Below are 22,133 nucleotides of genomic sequence, written 5' to 3'. Positions count from 1 at the left end.
AAGTTGCATTGTGCCTTTCAGCAATGATGCTGTTGTATTCATAAATGTTGCAACACTAGAAAACTGTAGTGTAATGCAGCAAGACCAGCAATGGATCAAGTTGACCCTCAACATAAATGTTGTGTAGTGCACATAAACAGACAAGACAATTCATTACTGTACGATTACACAATTGCAGAACAATCATCTCCATTTCTAAGAGTATTTGTAAAAGTGATTTAAAGTGGACCACATGAAACTAATTGTAGATAAGGCATACAGTGAAACCACCTCATGTAACAATGTCTCAGTTAATATACAATGTGATAGTGATGTGCGTAAAATTTGTGCAAAAAAGGTTAAGCAAGGTATCCTGTGTATCAAGTGCAAGTCGTAGTACCACGATAAATGCATAAAAGTGAATCTGAAGTATATGAAATATGATCATGACTGGACATGCTGTCAGTGCTTTACGAGTTCTGCAAAAAACGAAATACTGAACACACTAAAATCAAAAGAAACCATAATTAGCGTTCTTACAGACGATTTAGTGACTATAACCATGAAATACCAAGAACACCAGAAGAAATATCAAGAACTGGAAATAAAATACCAAGAATTGGAGCAAAATCATCACCTAGCACAAGACGTTGCTGTAAACGGTCTTTCTATGCAGAAAACGTGGCGTGTGCCAATCAAAGCACATAAACAAACAGTAAGTACAGCTCTGGTGATACTGCTATTAAATAAAGAACTGGTTCTAGATGAAGACTGTAGTGAAACAGCAAACACAGACAAACCAAAATCAGTGACAACGCGTCCAATGAAGTGCACAGTCAAGAAAATTTGTAGAACCAATAAAACAGGGAACTACAAAAAACGAGTCTTCTTACTTGGAGACAGTCACGCCAAGAGAATCGCTTAGAAAAATGAATGAATACAGTTCGTCATTTACAGCCACGGGAATAATGACTGAGATAATGAAAAACAGCAATTTACTAAATGAGTTATGTAAGAATGACACAGTCATCATCATGGGTGGAAGCAATGATGTATACTGAAACGATGGTAAATTTGCCACACAGTGTCTAAAACCAACACTACTGAACCTCAAAGTGATGAATATTGTAGGGACAAGCATGCCTCACACCCACGGTCTGCAGGACAACTCAATTGTAAATTTGGAACTTACAAAAATAAATTGACAATTTCGTAAAATATGCAAGTATTATCAAAATGCAACATTCTTTGAGCTTCACAACTCAAGAGATCTGTTCACGAAACATAGTCAACACTATAACAGCACTGGGGAGTCATGCTTCGGCAAAATGCTGACAAAATTAATACAGAAAGATGAACATGCTGCAAGAAATACAACTGCTATATAGCCAGCTTTGATCGAGGAAATACGAAAACACCATAACAGCTCCTTAACAAGAAAGTCAGTTGCAGAAACACCCACCAGTGTAGCCAGGATCATCACTTGAACAAGAAGAGGCAGCGCCAGAATTATCTTCAGCAAAAATAGCAAAATGTGAGGATCCAACGGAATAAACAGTGGCCAGTGCATGAATCGGTAGGATTTTTAGACCAAGGCAAAAGAAACGTAAAATCTACAAGTTAAGCAGTGCTCAGTGCTTCTCAGCCTTGCACCAAAATATGCAATGCATAAGAAACAAAGTGCAACAATTAGAAGTGGAACTGCAATCTATTGACAGCTCACTTGTTTGCATAACAGAACACTGGTATAACGGTTCAGAATTAATAAATGTAGCACAAAATTCATACAGTCTAGCCTGTCATTACAGTAGAAACTCTATTGGATCATGCATATACATGTACGAGGGGATTATGTATAAAATTAGAAATGACGTTATGGCATTAAGTGAGGATAAACACTAGAAATATCAGCTTTAGAGATAAAAAACCCTAGATGTATTCCACAGACTAATTGTACTATGTATTTATCGTGCTCCCACTTGTGACATGGACACATTCACTACAAAGTTAACCCAAGCATTAGATATGGTCTCCAGCCCCAAAGGCAAAATCATCATTAGTGGAGATGTAAACATTAACATGATGAACCCAGATATGTTCTGCAACAGTTTTCTGAACATTATGTACACCTGTGGTATATCACCATTAATTAACACTGCCACTAGGATGACCAGACATTCAGCATCAAGTACTGACAATATGCTAACGGACAAAGAGAAAGATAGGTGTGACATTGTCATAAATGACCTTGGAATCTCAGACCATTCCAGTCAGTTATTAAGATTAGGCATAGAATTAGATAATAACACTAAAATACACAAGTACAGTAGGGTTTTCTCTAAGTCAAAAAGAGCTCTATTTCCGCCACTAATTAACAGTGAAACAAGGGAGGAAGTGTGCAGAGAACCTACTATAAATGGGAAATTTTCAAAGTTTCTGTCAATATTTAAATTCAGATTTGAAGAAGTGTTTCCTAAAGTTCTAAGAATCACAAAATCATGCAACAATAACAGCTGGTTAACCAATGGGATAATGAAATCCTCTGAAACCCTCAAGCACCTTAGCTCAATGAAAAACTACTGTAATGATTCAGCATTTCATAACTATTATCATACATACAGAAAGATCTATAGAAAAGTATTGTTAGTGGCTAACAGGTACCAAAATGACAAATTTATAGAAAAAGCTAATAAGAAAACCAAAGCAGAATGGAAAATCACCAAACAGGAAACTAATAGGAAAAAATTAAAGCCAGTAAACATGCAGTTTCAACACAAGGATTCCAAAATAAATGACCCAAAAAAAACTAGCAAACTTTGCCAATCAGTATTTCAGCAACATAGCAACCAAACTAAGACAGAAGTTCAACAAAACAAAGCATTTACAATTACTGAACAAAATACCACACACGATAATGCTAAGACGAGCCACAGCAGAAGTATGCAATGTTGTGAGTAACCTAAAATGTAAAAATTCAGCAGGCAGAGATGAAGTACCTGTGTGCTTACTGAAGGACTGCATAGACAACATCAAAGATCCTTTAGTGCACATCATCAATGAATCCTTCTCCACAGGGCTTCCCAGGCATACTAAAGCATGCAGAAATCCTACCTATATAAGAAAGGTGATCCAGAAATCATAGAAAATTACAGACCAATCTCATTACTGTCATCCTTTTCAAAAGCCACAGAGACAATAATGAAAAACAGGCTCATGGGGTACTTAACAAGTTCAATCTTCTGAGTAAGGAGCAATTTGGTTTCCGGGCTGGAAAAAGCACAAATTCAGCTGTAGCTCATTTCTCAAATGTTATCCTTGAAGCACCAGACAAAGGAGACCATATGACAGGGATCTTCCTTGATTTGACCAAGGCGTTTGACACAATAGACCACACAATTTTGCTAAATAAACTAAATGTACTAGGAGTAAGAGGGGTAACAAACATGTGGTTTCATTCATACCTGCAAAACAGGGTCCAACAGGTGGAGATCACTCTAACTCCAATCATACCTTTCACACCCAGAATACAACAATACAGGAGTCCCCCAAGGAAGTGTGCTGGGCCCTATCCTCATGCATATCGACTCTCAACTAAATTGGACCGAGCACACTGCGGTACTTGTAAAGCAAATAGCTTCAGCATGCTATGCACGTAGGATAATAAATTCAATGTGTATGTCCACTCTATAATTAGTTATGGCATATCCTTCTGGGGATCAACAGGGCAGAACAGACAAACAATATTTAAGTTGCAAAAAAGGACCACAATAGATCCCATTGCATGGAGTTACTCAAATCTTTGGGTATATTGACAGTTCCGTGTGAATACATTTTGCAGACAGTAATATACATAAAAAAACCATTGACCAGTTCCCAATAAATAGTTCCATCCATGCACATGAAACCAGACACAGACAACACTTACACCTCTATAAGAAAAACTAATCAAAATAGCATGTTACATAAAGGAATTAAACTGTACAACAATCTTCCACAAGGGATCAAAGACATAAGCAAAATAGACAACTCCAGGAAATTGCTTAAAAAAAATCTCTTGGAAAAGTGTCTTTATACTGTCAAGGATTACTTGGAATCATGTAAATATATAGATATATGTAAAAATTATCAACTGTGTTATTAAGTGGTTTAACAATGTATCTTTTATGTTACAATGCCCATGAATTCCGATTATGATAATTCAAAATTTGTGTACCTACTGTATATAATTATGTTGACAACATCCGTACAATCCTGATTGTCTACAGATGGATAAATAAATAAATAAATAGGTAAACACAAAAGCTTCATGGAGATGCTCAGCCAACTCCAGTGACAGATGCTATAAGAGAGGTGTTCTACATCAGTGTGATTTACTGTTAAAAGTTTTAAGAGCAAAAACATTCTTAGAACAGTCAATCAATTGCTCCCTCCTCCAAATACCATGAAAAGATTATGAACATAAAATTAGAGAAATTTGAGTTCGCACAGAGACTTGTAATTGTCCTTCCAGCGAAAATGACTGGAACAGGAAAGTGGGGAAGTGACAATGGCACACAAAATACCCTCTTTCACAAACCGTATGGTGGTTTGTGGGGTCTATGTGTAGATGTATACCGTTAGTTGTTACCTTTACTCCTTTCATTACTCCAGGCCAATGACTAACGTCAAACATTTAGAATGTGGACAAGGTGTAATATGTTTAAATGTGTTTGGGAATGAAGATTTGAAAGATTGTACATAACAAAATGCTTTTATTTCATTACAAAATTTATAACAATATTTATAAATTTATGTACAGCTTGTTTAACTTCAGTTTGCAGTTCAAAATCTTAGTTTGATAGCAATACAATATACAGCTGCAACTCAACTGATGAAGTAGGAAATAAAGATATAGTGACAAAAAAATAATACTGATAATCTTTCTAACATCTCTCAGTAAAGATAAAAAATATTTTTAATTAATCTGTGAGTATAAATAAATTATAATATATATTCTGACTTACTTAATGGGCAAGGAAGAATTTAAAAATATATGGAGATTGACTAGAAGAAGGCAATTCTTATGAACTATTGCTCAGCAATAGTGTAGTGCACTGAATGCACACCCATTTTATAATCCCTTCAAGTGACAAGTATAACTCTTTACTTCTTTTGATTTACACACACTTGGTGACAAATTTCACAACTTTTTATCCACTTGGGGGCCTATAGACTCACCATTTCTTGCAGAAGAACTTGAATATTGAAGAAGAAACTGGAGGAAATTTGTCTTTGACTTCAACCCTATAATAATACAAGTCTCGCAGTCATTCACCTTAGTATTAGTGGGTTTCAATCTCTCTCTCTCATGTCAGTAGTTCTGCCATGTTGTGAGCAATTATGGATATGAGTACAGAAGTTCACAACCACATATGTTCAACAAAAATAAACATATACAAAATGCTAGATCACTAAAATCTTTTCCTTGTTACACAATAAAATTATAAAAATCCAGTTAAATAACAAAAGTCGATAAAACTACAATAGAATGTGAGACAATTTTTTTTCAGTGTTGGTAAGACTGAGGACTGTTGAATCACAGTGAAAGAAGACTGGAGAATGACACGAAATAAAGGAAATGTGTGAACAACCTTCTAACATTTACATCCTATGCACTGTGAAATGTTTTTAAAATGCACAAAAATATAATGCATTACTCTTTGGAATGTATTGTACTGTTTTAACCCAAAGCTCCATGTGTTGCCCAAATAAAATAAAAATATAACTTTACAATCCTGACTGCCCTGTGAGGAATAGTGGTTACAATTACGTCCACTTGAATTCTGCTCGTAACTTCCAGACACCTTCTCCACTTTGAGTCCTATGAAATTCACTTATTTCTTGCAGCAGGAACTTGAAAAGTGGAGAAGAACCAGGAGGAAGTCTGTCTTTGAACCTATCAACTATTTCCTGTGTTGAAGCTCTGCCATTTACTGCTGCTCCGTATGCTATGAAATTTCTAATGTCAGTCAACAGCTCAACATTTGGATCGTCACTCGATGTTGTTGGCTGCACTATTTGTTGCTGTCCTTCTTCTTGAGAATCATTAGCTGGTGTCAAAAGTCGATTACGGGCTCGAATGCGAGCTAGAAGCTCACCTGAAGACATATTTCCTTGTCCAGATTTTAGTTTGCCAGTGAATGCATTTGATGGCTTTGACTCTAAACCAGCTTTTGAAGTACTTGCCGGAGAGGAAGACATTTCTGCACTCTTCTTCTTCTTGCCAAATTGGAGACTGATAAAAAAAGAGAAAAAGAACACAAATAATTATTTTGAAACATAAGAACTATTTCCTTATGCTTCCACTTGCTCAAATTGCAACACTATACATATTTACTTCTTCTCTCCCTACGGGATAGAAGTGTCTAAACAAAATAATACATCTCATGAAGTCATAGCTTCAGCATAAATACTATGACAACTTTAGGGAAAAGCTGTGTGTTGCTATTTCTTCATCTAGTGGGCATAAAAAAGTGGCCAGTTATTAGCACAAGGTGGTAAATGAGCAGCGTGGTATCAAACAACATTGAGCAATATATAACTGTCACACATACCTTTAGGTACACATATTTCATAAACCAGTGCTGAGCTTGTACTGAATGGAAACACTATGTAAATGATCAGCTTTTCAAGAAGTCACCCCACAATATATCAAATAATTTCAAATAAACAAATCACTTATCGCATTTTGTTGCAATAGTCTTCACGTCAATGGAAACTGTGACGGGTGTGCAATGAATGGTGTCTACAACTATTGCCCAAGAAAACTGTTGTAATGTGTTACACAGGAAACTTTGAACTGTTGCCCTAGATATCAGAGAATTGCAGACATGGAATGAATGTCTATCCAGTAATGATGGTGCGGAACTTGTTCCTCTGGCAACATCCTTCACGGTTATGCGAACAGTGTAATAAGTGACTTTCCTAAACTTTTCACGTTACGTTGTTCTTACAGTCAAGGTACAACAACGAACTCAGTCCAGCTACCAAACTCACTGTCAATATTTCAATACTGGTATGTTAAAGCTTTGTCTTAAATTAAGCCAAATACTAAATTCCCCTCACTATTTCAATACTGGTTCTCTTAAAGCTTTGTCATCAATCATTTCAGCATATAAATTTAATGGCACCTCTTGCATTACTGACACTTATTCATTAGCTGTTACGAATCTATTGCTTTTTCAGCAACAGTGGGCCACAAAAATCCAAATAAACTCTTATTCAGTGATTCATCATAGTTTATTTATATTCTGTGGTATAGCCTGGTCATGAAGGAGCCCAAACCAATTGTCACTGGAAACTATTGTCCCATTTCATAATTTTACAATTAAAACTATTGTCCCATTTCATAATTTTACAATTAATGTTTTTGTCAAAGTAACGAACTCAAACACATCTGTGTAACTCTAGATCGTACCCTACTATTACTTTTTGTGAATCCTCTCAGTTCTGTACTACAGTCTGATTAAATTACTTGACAGTTGACATTCACATGTTGGAGGTGACTTCCTCCAATTACAGGGCTCTATGTCATGCCTGAAATGTTCACCACTGCCAAACTGCCACAACAAATGGTCTGTTAACTTCCAAATCCCTGTCTGGCTTTTCTTTTTCTCATGTTATGTTTAGAGCCTGAATCCTGGATCTGGCCCTTTTATTTCACATATGATAAAATACTCAAAACAACACACACTTACACTAAACGATGGTAATAGAATATACACAATTGCTACACGTCACTAGCCTAAGACTGCAGGATTCGTTCGCATAAGATGCAATTCACCTTCACATATTCAATTATCATAACAGAGACTGCCTACGGCAGGTAAACTTCATACAACATTACGCAAAACCGAAGATTTTGGAGGCAGAAAATGTTCTTTGCAACAGATTTTATATATAAATAAATGCTTAAATGTTGTTGTGTGGTCTTCAGCCCGAAGAGTGGTTTGATGCAGCTCTCTATGCTATTATACCTTCTGCATCATCTCTGAATAACTACTGCAACCGACATCTTTCTCAATCTGTTCACTGTATTCATCTCTTGGTCTCCCTCTATGATTTTTACCCCCCACCCACACACTTCCCTCCAATACTAAACTGGTGATTTCTTCATATCTCAGAATTTGTCCTATCAACCAATCCCTTGTTTTTGTCAAGTTGTGCCACAAATTCCTTGTCTCCTCAATTCTATTCAGTATGTCGTCATTAGTTATTTGATCAACCCATCTAATTTTCAGCGTTCTTCTGTAGCATCACATTTTTAAAGTCTCTATAATAAATTATTTTATCATCCATGTTTCATTTACATACATGGCTACACTCCAGACAAATACCTTCAGAAGAGATTTCCTGACGCTTAAATCTATATTCAACATTAACGAATTTCTTGCCACTGCCAGTCTAAAATTTACATCTTCTCTACTTTGGCCATCACCAGTTATTTTGCTACCTAAATAGCGAAACTCATCTACTATGGTAAGTGTCTCATTCCAAATCTAATCCTACTCCAAATTTTTCTTTGGTTTCCTTTACTACTTGTTCAGTATAAATACTGAATAACATGGGGATATGCTACAACCCTGCCTCACTCCCTTTTCAACCACTGCCTCCCTATCAAACACGACCATCAACTCTTGTAACTATGGTCTGGTTTCTGTGCAAGTTGTACATAGCGTTTTGTTCCCTGTATTTTAGCCCTGCTACCTTCAGAATTTCAAAGAGTGTATTCCAGTCAAGTCAGTATTGCCTTGCATGTTCCTACATTTCTCTGGAATACAAACTGATCTTCCCAAGGTCTGCTTCTACCAGCTTTTCCATTCTCCTGTAAAGAAATTGTAGTAGTATTTTGCAACAACGACTTATTGAACTGATTGGTAATTTTCAAATCTGTCTGCAACTGCTTTCTTTGGAATTGGAATTAGTACATTCTTCTTGAAGTCTGAGGGTATATCGCCTGTCACACACATCTAGCACACCATATGGACGAGCTCTGCCAAAGCTATCTGTAGTTCTGATGGAATGTTTTCTACTCCTGGGGCCTTGTTTCGACTCAGATCTTACAGAACTCCGACAAATTCCTCTTACAGTATCATATTTCCCATCTCATCTTCATCAACTTCCTCTTCCCTTTCTGTAATATCGACTTCAAGCCTTTCTGTAATATCGCCTTCAAGTTCATCTACCTTGTATAGACCCTCTATATACGCCTCCCACCTTTCACTTCTTTTCTTAGGACTTGTTTACCATCTGAGCTCTTTAATATTCATACAGCTAGTTCTGTTTTCCTCAAAACCCTCTTTTAATTTTCCTGTAGATGGATCTACCTTTCTCCTAGTGAAATATGCTTGTAAATCCTTACATTTGTCCTCTAGCCATCCCTGCTTAGCAATATTGAACTTCCTGTCAACCTCATTTTCTAAATTTTTGTATTCCCTGTAGCCTGCCTCATTTGCTGCATTTTTAAACTTTCTCCTTTCATCAATTAAGTTCAACATCTCTTGTGTTATCCATGGATTCCTACTAGGCCTTGTCTCTTTACCTATTTGATCCTCTGCTGCCTTCCAAATTTCATCTCTTAATGATACCCATTTGCTTTCTAATGTATTCCTTTCCCCTGTTCTAGTCAAACACTGAATGAAGCTCCCTCTGAAGCTCCCAACAACCTCTGGTTCTTTCAACTTATTCAGGTTCCATCTCCTTAATTTCCAACCTTTTTCCTATTTCTTCAATTTTAATTTACACTCCATTACCAATAAATTGTGGTCACAGTCCACATCTGTCCCTGGAAATGTCTTACAATTTAAAATCTAGTTTCTAAATCTCTGTCTAACCATTATATAATCAATCTGAAACCTTCCAGTGTTGCCAGGTCTCTTCCACGTATAAAACCTTCCCTTATGATTGTGAAACCAAGTGTTAAAGATGGTTAAATTTTGCTCTGTGCAAAATTCTGCCAAGTGACTTCCTTTCCCTCAGTCTATATTCACCTACTATTTTTCCTTCTCTTCCTTTTCCTGCTATTCAATTCCAGTCACCCACCACGATTAAGTTTTTGTCTCCTTTAACTATCTGAATAATTTCTTTTATCTCATCATACATTTCTTTAATCTCTTCATCATCTGCAGAGTAGTTGGCATGTAATCTTCTACTACTGTGGTAGGCATGGCTTCGTGTCTATCTTGGCTATGAAAATGCATTCACTATGCTGTTCATAGCAGCTTACCTGCATTCCTATTATCTTATTCATTGTTAAACCTACTCCTGCATTACCCCTATTTGATTTTGTGTTTATAACCCTGTATTCACCTGACCAGAAGTCCTGCCATCTAACTTCACCAATTCCCACTACATCTAGCTTCCATAAATAAATGTAACAACATAATCTCAACTTCCTCTACAGTGCAGTGGTGATGCCACAGTCTATGGCGTAAAAGTATACAAGTTCGAATATCGCCAGGTGATAATTTGTTTTATTTTTTTAATCTTTGCCAAAATGACTCTGATTATCATTATTTTCAATTAACTGGTTACAGTCTAACTTTTTACTTTTAATCTTTTGGTGCATCATTTTCATCAGTGTACTGAATGTTTTATTTGCTCTTATATTTCTTCCTGTTATTCTTCTTTCTTTTGGAATCTGCTTGTGCCGCCTATAACCTGTAACTGAGTTCCAACCGAGACTGCTCATCAGTCGGTATCGCGCCAGTTCGTGTAGCAAAAGTGAGAAGTTACAGCCCGCTTTTAGCACTACACCAATTTTTTTTTGTCTTGAGTTTGTTCGTACAGGTCAACTTTAAAAGTCATGAGCAAAGCGAGCGTAATTAATAGTTCTGCCACAGGTACAGTTACCTGCTGTTTACTCGGATATATTGCACGTCAAGAGGTTGTAGTTAGCTTAGGACATGAGTGTAAATTCAAGGCTATAAAACACAATGTCTGCATTAGTTCAATCACTGGTCATTTAAAATCAGCTGTAGACATAGTATCTCACATTCCTGTCGTACCTGATGGCACCAGCTTCCAACATTGCCCCACGTTACTTGAACAGCATTTCAGAACTTGTGAAGTAACCAGCCACATTTGTGTGTCTCCTTTAACCAAGTGGTAGCCGAAGTGGCAACACTCTACTGTCTTTAAGTGACAGATGTCAACTATCAAGTAATTGAAACAGACTGTAGTCTTGCTTGAGAGCAAGTTAATTTTAGAAGTAACTATTAACATTTCTTTTTCACACTCCTATTCCACTTACAGATTTGTAATTAGGAACTAGTATGTCACAAAAGCAGACCTCAATGTCATGAATATGCACACCTTAAGGCCTTCACCATCTTGGAAGGTCCAGAATACATAAAACTTAGTAACATCTGTCATTAGTAGTCCATTCTTCCAGTTTCAAAATTTCGTACAGCATTCTCAATTCCACAACAAAGTCAGTATTTGTAGGACATTTCTATGCTGTTCATATGGAAGCATTGTATCTGCCAGCTATTTTTATAAAATGAATTGCTGTCATGTATGAAAGTATGACTAAGTATGTGTCAGACAAAATCAAGATAGCTTCTTTAGTATGACAGAGATTGCTTTCATGCAATTCTGATTTTGTTTTTGCAAATATTAATGATACTAAGCAGCAGGATATGTTATACTACTCATAAACTTGAGATAAACTTTTTGGACTATATCAAAACATACACCAAAAAGAAATTTCATAACTCCCTGCAAATCCTAAATATAAGCCCACAGCTATTTGTTAATCTACAAGGAAGTTTTGGCAGTTCGAGTAGTTAAGCAATGCAATGCAATGAGCAGCAATCAGACTGGTAAGTCTCTGCATATTAGCCTTGACTGAAGGTGTAGGTTATATTACACCATCTGATGTTTACTAACTGTAGAAGGAGAGATAATTTTCGTATGTGAAGTATGTACGATACAAACATTCCAAGTCACTGCCTTACATGTTCCGTTATTTGGATAAGTGCAGCTCATGGTTACAGGCTCTGAGGTGGAGCCATCCCAAAACACAGAGTGTACATGAAGAATGGGAACACTTACAATTATTTACTGCACAGGAACCAAACATTGAACAGGTATCATACACATGTCATTTTGAAAAGAAACCCTGAAGGGTTTTTTTTTCTCCCATGTACACCGCCACAGCATAGTCTGGTAATTTGCCAATAGTCAGCGCTCATCGCAAACATGGCAGGTTCAGGTGCGGTGCGAGCTTTCTGTGTGTTGAAGTTCAACAAAAACAAGTGTGCTACAGCAGTTCAATGGATAAACTGCCTATTGGCTTCTGTCTCGGGTTCTTCAGCCGATGTTCGTCTAATGATTTTTCTGACGTTTCGCCAGCACGAGTGGCTGGCATTGTCAAAGCTTCACCCTCCATTGCCGGTGGTGAACTGGACGCGAGCTCGCGGCCGCAGACTATATGTACCTGGCGCGCCAACGTCCGAGGGCTTCTCCGCGGTCATTTCCGGTGCGGTTCTCCTCTTGCTACCTGCGACGGTCGTTCGCTGCAGTACGGGCAGCCAGGATCCGTTTACCTTAAGGCTTTCCTCTTTCTTGTTGAAACTGTTCGCGTGTTTTTGCATTTCTAGAGCTTCTCTGAACAAGCGCGTGTGGTAGTGCTTCTCTACAGCTAGAACTTCCGCGTCGGCGAATTTTATTACGTGGTCGGTCCCATTCAGTGCGTGCTCTGCCACGGCCGATTTCTCCACCTGCCCCAACCTGCAATGTCGCTTGTGCTCTTTGATCCTGGTGTTAATTAATCGTCCAGTCATTCCGACATAAACTTTTTCGCATGTGCATGGTATACGATATATTCCCGACCTTGCAAGTGGGTCTCTTTTCTCCTTCGCCAATCTAAGACACTCTTTGATCTTCCTTGTCGGCTTGAAAATCGTATTTACGCCATGTTTGCGCAATGTGCGGCCGATTCTGTCCGTCACTCTGGGAATGTATGGCAGAAAGTCCGTACCCGACATTTCTTTTTCTGGTTCCTTACTGCGCCGAGTGTTGGGCTCTGTTACACTTCTGATGTAATTTGTGGAGTACCCACTGCTCCTCAGAACAGTTTCCAGGTATTGCATTTCTCGTTTGAGGTGTTGCGGCTCACATATTCGTCCTGCTCTCGTTACGAGCGTACTAATCATGCCTCTTTTCTGGCACCACCCGAGCCAGAAAAGAGGTGTTGCGGCTCACATATTCGTTCTGCTCTCGTTACGAGCGTACTAATCATGCCTCTTTTCTGGCACCACCGTCGCAGGTAGCAAGAGGAGAACCGCACCGGAAATGACCGCGGAGAAGCCCTCGGACGTTGGCGCGCCAGGTACATATAGTCTGCGGCCGCGAGCTCGCCTCCAGTTCACCACCGGCAATGGAGGGTGAAGCTTTGACAATGCCAGCCACTCGTGCTGGCGAACGTCAGAAAAATCATTAGATGAACGTCAGCCGAAGAACCCGAGACAGAAGCCAATAGGCAGTTTGTCAACAAGTGGCCACAAAAGCCTTAACAATTTTGTAGTTCAATGGACGTTTAGAACAAAGTGCGATAAGAAGCCACTAACAAGGAAGACCATTTACCACTGACACAACAAATTCGTTACAACTGGTTGCTTGTGGCCAGCAAAGAGAAGCGGACGTCCCAGTGAGAGAAGTGACGTGGAGCGCGTGCTACAGAAGGGGACAGCTGTTTTATGAAATGGCCTACCCAGTCACCAGATCTCACTCTGTGTGACGTTTTTCTTTGGGGACAAATTAATGATCTGGCGTATGTGCCTCCTCTACCACGTGATGTAGCAGAGCTCCGGGAGAGAATACGGGAAGCGACTGCCACAGTCTATGATGCCATGCTGGGACGGGTATGGCAAGAACTCGATTACCGTATTGACATCTGCTGGGTCACTCATGGTTCACATATTGAATGTTTGTAAAAAAAACTTTCATCAGAGCTTCTCTTCAAATTGCAATATGTATGACATCTGTACAATGTTTAGTTCTTGTGCAATAAATAATTGAAAGTGTTCCTGGACTTTATGTACACCCTGTACATATTAAAATATGTTTCTCCATAACTGATTACAGAATTTAAATATCAGTATGCATTTTGAATATTTCACATATGAATTTACATAACGTGAGTGGATGCTCCATCTTGAAATGCAGGTTAAGCTTTATGTAGTAGAGGTTTGGGGGCGTGGCTTAACAGAATACAGCTCTTATAGGCTTCCTGAAGGCTCAGTCCCTTCAGCCTGGCAATTGTTAAGTCATGTATAGATAACACGCATAACTTAGGAGAAATCACATAAGGTTTTGTTGGAGCTCATATTTGGTGGGTTTTATACATGGTTTTATACTACAATAACACCCTGTGAATAAATGTTGTTTCAAAGCACTAGTACTATCAGGACCTCTTGAAAACATGTCATTACTGATACAATTTGTACAAGGAAAATTATGGGAAATGTCTTATTGGTGGTTAAAGATTTTTTGTATTGCATTGTTTAGATATGATAACTTGCATATTATGAAAGTGTGCCTTACAGCAATGGTGCATAGAAGATATATCAAAAATGCACCATATTTGTATGATTTTTTTATAATTAAATGTCAGTTAATATGATAATGGCAACCAGGACATCATACATTATGAGACACTTACATCTGCCACGTCATGATGATGTAAAACAACAAGGGTATTGGGATGGATGCATTATGTGTTACACACCAGTTTTCTGTACTTTTTTAAATATGTAAATTGTTTGTGTTAACTATTGGGAGTATTGGTGTTCATATAAATTACTCAATAATATGTGACTAGCAACATTCATTTCCTGTAACATATTTAATGAAGATACCCATCATAAAAACATATTAGCTTCAAAATGACAAGCCAGAAACACAATTCTAATCACACAAAAACATGCCTAGGACAGAGAGAGAGAGAGAGAGAGAGAGAGAGAGAGAGAGAGAGAGAGAGAGAGAGAGAGAGAGAGACCAGCAGCTACGCTCCAATGCAAGACTTAGTTGAGGTAATAATGTCCTCATATACAGAACATAGATGAACATCCAAGTAGTTACGTAGCTTACTCTAAATTCCACAACAACAGAATAAAATTCTATGAAAGTAAACAAATGGTACCATGGCTTTTTCCCAGGAACTCGAATGACACCATGCTGCCCTGTCCATGTAGGCATACCCAAACCAGCATTGAAACACTGCTGCCGTGATTCCTTCAGTGCTTTAACTGCTTCTTTTGCTACACGCTGAGCTTCACCCTCTACCAATGAGTAATCTGCTTCACTGCCTTCCATTATGCGATCGTGATGTAATGCTGTTTGCAGTCCTGCAAAATGGCATTAAAATTAATCGTCTTCAGTATAATAATGCCTGACATTTGATTATGAATGATGATAGATATTATATCCAGACACAAATATTTATAGCTTGCAGAAATAAATCTTCATTGAATTTTAAAAAATGAAAATGGTTGTTAGCATTGATTTAGCCATTACTTTGGTTCTATCCCATCTCAGCTTTCCTACTACAGTGCCGCAACATTTATCAAACCATACCAGTAAAATGTGGCTGTTGGTGTCTTGGCTGAATTGGAACTGGCATACACAAAGTATTGCCGTCTCTGACAGCTCAGAAAATACACTTCTGCTTTGAGAGATAATTGGCATGCACACTTCACGAATATTTCCATGGCAAATTTCAGCCAATTGTGCCTTTGCCCTGCACTGGTGCAGGACAGATTTGATATTGTTAATTTAAGGGGTGGCTGGATACCCTTCCTGCAGCCACCCTATTAAGCCCCCTCCCCCCAGACAAAATAAATGTACCCCAACTGTCTTTGTGTACACCCCTGACCCCCTCCCCGAACAGGAAATACGCAACCCACCTGTATTTGTGTAGCATCATTCATGTGAAAGTGAGCGAAAGTTTTCTTGATGTTTGTGAATAATGTAACAGGGGTAGGACTTGCGTACCAGTTCATATTCACCTTGTGGGATATAGGAAAGCACCTAAAAACCACATCCAGGCTGTCCAGCGTACCGACTCTTGTTACTCCCTGCCCCGGAAGCAACACTGTAACACACATGGCAAGATAATATAATATTTTCAAGAATTCTGTAGAGGATTGCTTCAGTACTTCTTTGGATTTCTTTCCAAGCAATCCATTTCCAGTGCTCCCAAGATATTTCCAAACAACTTGCCTACATTTTTCTTTGTATGAAAATAATGAGCTTCTATTACAGAATAAAGAAAAAAGGGACTGCAGAATTCTCATGGATGTTATGGAGCACTCCATAAGACTATCCTAAGCAACGATGTAAATTCCTAGTGCTCCTAAAATGTGCAACATAGCATGTGTTCACAATCAGCCAATCTTCAAGGAAACCTATACTTAACCCTACAATGCCAACACACAATTTTTATTGCTTTTAACATGAAAGTGTAGCAAATGGAATAGATAACACTGAAAAAATTAGGTATCAGTTTCTTAAATTTTCAACTCTTTTGTTACTGTTACCTTAACAATTCAAGAAAGTAATAATGCTACAATGCCTAGGAAAGATAGTGCTAGGTTAAGAATATGATGACTGGCTGGAGAAACAAAAATGATAGTGTAATTGTAGAACTCTTCATTTTATTTTTGAATCCCTGTATACAACAACTTTTTGTTCTACATTGACTGTGCTGCTTGAGTGAACACATTGGAAAATACAGCAGACGACATATATGTGTAATATTTACTTTAATGGATCTACAGTAATAATGAGAAACAACGATCTGCGAAATAGATTAGATTAAGTAATCATAATACTTGTTTCATTTTTTGTATAATTTAGCAATAACTAGTTATTATGTTCAACCATGCAAGATAAAATGTTAACCACATTTAAAATGTGCTAAGTTAGGTTAAATAAAAAGTTGAAACCTACCAGGAATGACAGTGTCAGTAATCAGGCAGCAGCTGTTATGTCGCACTTTTGGATGTAGTCAAAAGTGGCATTATCACTAACCAATGTTAACGTCATGCAAAGTTATGATTGTCATCTTGATCTCTGTGGGCAGTTTGTGGATACAGTTCCATAAAACTTCCAAAATAAACAATAATATGAAACTTTAAAATAATGATTACTTGGCCAATATGGGTTGAAGTACGTCATCATCATAAAATATTGTGGCATAATGTCTCTACACATTGCATATTTAAGTATTACTGGTTTAGTTCCCACTCTGAGTGGGTCTGTGCATGAGAAGATCACTCTGGCAGTTTCACATGTAGGAAAGTTAACTTGGTAAAATGGAATTAGCATTTTTTGTTTAGCGGAGTCAAGCCAACCAGCTGGCTTCCACGCCGAATTGCACACTGTGTGTGAGGTTCAGCATGTGAGGTAGCTGTTACCCCCATCTGGTAGCCGGCAGTCCCGCAGACCATCTAGCAAACTTATGGTGAACCTTACTCCGTGTGAGATGGGGTTAAAGCAACATAATCCTCTACACAGTGGCAACAGCTGCCAGTTTACAATTAATGCTCATCACATTCACAATGGGAGAAGGGGTTAGAGAGGGCCACCCTTAATGATTTTCTTTGATTCAATGTTTTAATAAAAAGAAGGTTTTATCTACACTCGTTTTCATTTTTAAATCTATCTAGTGTAGCGTTTCAATGAGCTCATGACTCTTGTTTCTGATCCCTGACTAACACATAAAGTATTTGTCACCCATGTCACTTGAGTTTTACATCAAAACTGACACAGCCATCACTTTATAAAAGTTCATTCTTGTTTATTTTTCTCATTTTCCCAAATAATGATCTTAAGATGTTTCCACTTCATTCTACAATTATTATCATATTCAATATCCTAAGTTATATCACACCCATGATACTGCCTCTACAAGTCTGTCTTGGGCATTTTTTGTGTCAAAAAAGTATAATTAAATTTTTTTCAGTTGTACTAAAAATTTCCAACTTCCACGAACTGTGAGCCTTGTCTCTGGTGGGGTGACTTGCGTGCCACTGAAATACTGATAGCTGTACCACAGGTGCAACAACAACTTAGGGGTATCTGTTGAGAGGCCATACAAACATGTGGTTCCTGAAGATGAGCAGCAGCCTTTTCATTACTTACAGGGGCTGCAATCTGGATGATTGACGAATCTGGCCTTGTAAACAACCAAATCGACTTTGCTGTTAACGGTGCTGCAAATGGCTGAAAGCAAGCGGAAAGTACAGCCACAATTTTTCCCAAGGAAATGCAGCTCTACTACACGGTTAAATGATGATGGCATCCTCTTGGGTAAAATAATCCTCCGTTTGGATCTCTAGACAGGGACTACTCAGGAGGATGTCGTCATCAGGAGAAACAAAAGTGGCATTCTGTGGACAGGAGCATGGAATGTCAGATCTCTTAATCATGCAGATACGTTAGAAAATTTATAAAGGAAAATGGGTAGGCTGAAGTTAGATATAGTGGGAATTAGTAAATTTTGTTGCCAGAAGAAATAAGACTTGCGGTTTGGTGAATACAGGGTCATAAGTAAAATATAGGGGTAATCCAGCAGTAGGTTTAATAATGACTAAGAAAATAGCAGCTGTTGCCACTGTGTAGAGGGTTATGTTGCTTTAACCCCATCTTGCACAGAGTAAGGTACACCAAAAGTTTGCTAGATGGCCTGCCTATTGATGAACAGCATAATGAATGCGCTATCTTAGCCAAAATAGGCACGGAGCCCACACCTGTCACAGTTGTACAAGTTTATATGCCAACTAGCTCTGCAGATGATGAAGAGATGGAAGAAATATATCATGAGTAGAAGAAATTACTCTTATAGTTAAGGGAGACGAAAATTTAATTTTGATGGGCGACTAGAATTCGATAATAGTAACCAATACATAAATTGCGACAATTTAGCACTCAAACACAGTAAACCTATCATCCTGTTGGGTACCTGCATTGCATATTCTGGGACGAAAAATTGTACCCAAAATGTGAAGGAAGGTTCATAAACATCTGAAGTGACAATTTTTGAGACCCTCTTGCAAAAAGGGGTCAATGACAAAGCACACTCCTCAACCAACTGTAGCACAGTTCTGGCCTTGTCAAAAGCACAGTTATCCTATTGGAAGATGTCAGTGCTATCAAGGAAGATATCAAGTATGAAGGGATACAGATGGTGAACAATAATGCTCACATAGTTGACAGCTGTCATGGTGTGTTTGATCTCTACTACAGGTGAACGTCACAGCCATAGCATGTACTGCCCCCACCAGTGTGCGTATGTGATGCTGTGCCGAACAGCTGAGAGCCTGGATAGTGGTGTATCTGGACATAACAAGAAGCATAAAAAGTCGTCTGACTAGGCAGCATATTTCCACTGATCCACAGTCCAATTTCAATGAAACTGTACTCACTGCCATCATAACTGACAATGTCAGGAACCTGGCAACATATTAGGGTCGTCTGCTGCAGAGCCCCACATTCAGTAGTGTGAACAGGACAGTGTGCTTTGTGACAGTTATGCCTGCACCACACATAGTGTTTTATACAGCGGGCAGGCTCTGACCTCCACATTCTGTGGTCAAGTGTTGATGTCCAACACCTTGTTGCCTAGTCGTGGATTCATTTCTTTCAACCACACTCGGTGGTAGTAGCATGCGACCATCTGACCAGTTCCACTGTTGCTGAGACATTCGTTCCCATGTGCTGGGCCATAACAACCTGCCCTTTGTTGACATCACTAATGTCAGCGGTTTTCCCATCTTTGGCCTGTATCACTGCTAGAATGATTCCAAATTCACCTCTGATCCAGTTACATAACTGCCTTCCATGTCATGTGCCTACTATGTGTAATGTTAATTAAATTAGAATGTTCAGAAAGAATTCAGAATAACAATAAATATGTGACTACAAAACAGCCCAGAATTCGCAACAAGTTTTCAAACAAAAATGGAATTCTTTTTCATAATATTTCAAATGTCTAAAAAGCAAATGTACCTGACTTTTTGAAGAGTTGTTTCAGCACATAATCATCTTGCTGAGCATGAGTATCTTCTTCATCAGAGGGTGTTGATGGTTTTGTTTCACCTTGACCAACAAGATGTGGAACTCTTTCTCCTTCAAATACATCTGAATGTTTCTTTTTATGCTTATGTTTGTGTTTATGTTTCTTCTGTGAGTCTTCTCTCTTGTGTTTCATTGCTTTCTCTTTTATTTTGCTAAAAGAGTGCTCTGCATCAACATTTATAACTATTTTTCTATCAATCCCCTCTTCCTTTAATGCATTTATGTTATCACCCAGATTCTGCATACATGAATCTTCCATCTTACTAGAATGCCCTTTTTCAAATTTGGTTTTCTCCAGCTCAACTTGTTTACTGATAAATACTTCATCTTGGTCTTTCTCACCCAAACTTGAAAATGTACTGTTGTCATTCTCTTTTTGATTATTCTGCAGCAGTCGTGATGTATTTTTAGTGTCAGATGCTTCTTTAATCTGTGATTCTTTTTCACTTTGTTCTTTACTGGCACCAGGACTAGTGGGAGTTCCACCAAAGTTTGTTCCAGCGGAGCTCCCTATCTTTTTGCTTAGTTTCTGGGCTAATTCCTTCATATAATTTAACTTGGACTGAGAAAGTGGGACTGACAAATCACTTTTATGATAATCTCCTGGCTTTCTGGGAACCACACTATCACTGTATTTCTGCATTTTGTGATTCAGTATCTTCTTATCCTTCTTTAAGTTGACTTTCACCTGAAATTAACACAATAAATTAAATTAATTCATGGTGTAACTAACTTACAGATTCACACATTAATTTGAAAGTCATAACAACACACAAACCTTACTTAAACAATAACCCCTCCTCCTCAAACACACATACTTGGTGATAATATATGCATAGCAAAATTATTTCCTGATTCACAATTATTTGCCTGAATCAACATCTATCTGTGAACCACTGTGAACTGCATGGCAGATGGTACTTCTGATTTTACCACTGATTTTACCAGACTATCAATGGCTAAGGGAGTGGTAAATAGGAATATTTAGTATATTCCTAGAGTCCTCACTTAATACTAGTTCTTGACGCTAAGCAAGGAAACATCTGCAGGGTAGATGGCATCTTATCTTGAGGTGTTTGCCAGTTACAGTTTATCAGTACTTCTGCGACACTCTCCAACAAGAGGACAGACGGGGGGCAGGGGGGACGATGACAACAACACAACACCTGTAATCATTAATGTTGCCCTCCTTTGTTTACATTCAACAGCCTCAATTATTCAATTTGATAAGAGTGGCACATACTTCAGCATATGTGTCCTGTAAGTAATCTCTTCTGTACACTGACTGCATTTTCCTTATATTTTAACAATGGTCTGAAGCATGTCAGTCTTTAGCTACACTTGAGCCTATGTGATCGTCCCAATTCATATTCCCACAAATTGTATTTGTATTAGTTGACTAATACCAGTTGTGATTCGTTGATTTTGTGGTCACAGGATGCTGTGCTTTCCTGAAGAACTCACCGAACATTTATGAACCTTTAAGGAAAACTGCCAGCCTTTGGAACACTTTGAAATCTCATCTGATTGGATATTTGTGCAGCTTTTTTCAGATAGTACTTCATTACAGATAACTGCACCTTCTGCAAAAATTTGACGTTACAAGTAATACTGTCAGACACATAATAGTAAGAATCACAGCACACTTCCTGGGGGCATACCTGAAGTTATTTCCATGAAGAAATCATCAATTTAGTAAAAAAAAAATAATATTATATATATTATATATAAAAACAAAGATGAGGTGACTTACCGAACAAAAGCGCTGGCAGGTCGATAGACACACAAACAAACACAAACATACACACAAAATTCAAGCTTTCGCAACAAACTGTTGCCTCATCAGGAAAGAGGGAAGGAGAGGGGAAGACGAAAGGAAGTGGGTTTTAAGGGAGAGGGTAAGGAGTCATTCCAATCCCGGGAGCGGAAAGACTTACCTTAGGGGGAAAAAAGGACAGGTATACACTCGCACACACGCACATATCCATCCACACATACAGACACAAGCAGACATTATTTATGAATGAATAAAG

General features: G+C 38.2%; 1 protein-coding gene across 2 annotated transcripts in view; it reads right to left on the bottom strand.

Annotated features, from left to right (window-relative positions):
- Positions 1-4,841: 4,841 nt before the first annotated feature.
- The window catches only part of LOC124594835 (DNA excision repair protein ERCC-6-like), a 110,880-nt gene continuing 93,588 nt past the window's right edge, over positions 4,842-22,133 (bottom strand). For both annotated transcript variants that reach the window (XM_047133284.1, XM_047133285.1), the window contains 3 exons: positions 20,032-20,788; positions 15,164-15,368; positions 4,842-6,253 (listed from right to left, as the gene is read on the bottom strand). In XM_047133284.1, the coding sequence (XP_046989240.1) occupies positions 5,785-6,253; positions 15,164-15,368; positions 20,032-20,788 (1,431 nt within the window). In that variant the 3' untranslated portion in view covers positions 4,842-5,784. The remainder of the gene's footprint in view (positions 6,254-15,163; positions 15,369-20,031; positions 20,789-22,133) is intronic.

This window comes from Schistocerca americana, chromosome 2 (genome assembly GCF_021461395.2).
Source record: "Schistocerca americana isolate TAMUIC-IGC-003095 chromosome 2, iqSchAmer2.1, whole genome shotgun sequence".
In the NCBI taxonomy this organism is placed as follows: domain Eukaryota; kingdom Metazoa; phylum Arthropoda; class Insecta; order Orthoptera; family Acrididae; genus Schistocerca; species Schistocerca americana.
The sequence above is the reverse complement of the archived record's forward strand: the minus strand, read 5'-3'. Positions and strand labels throughout refer to the sequence as shown.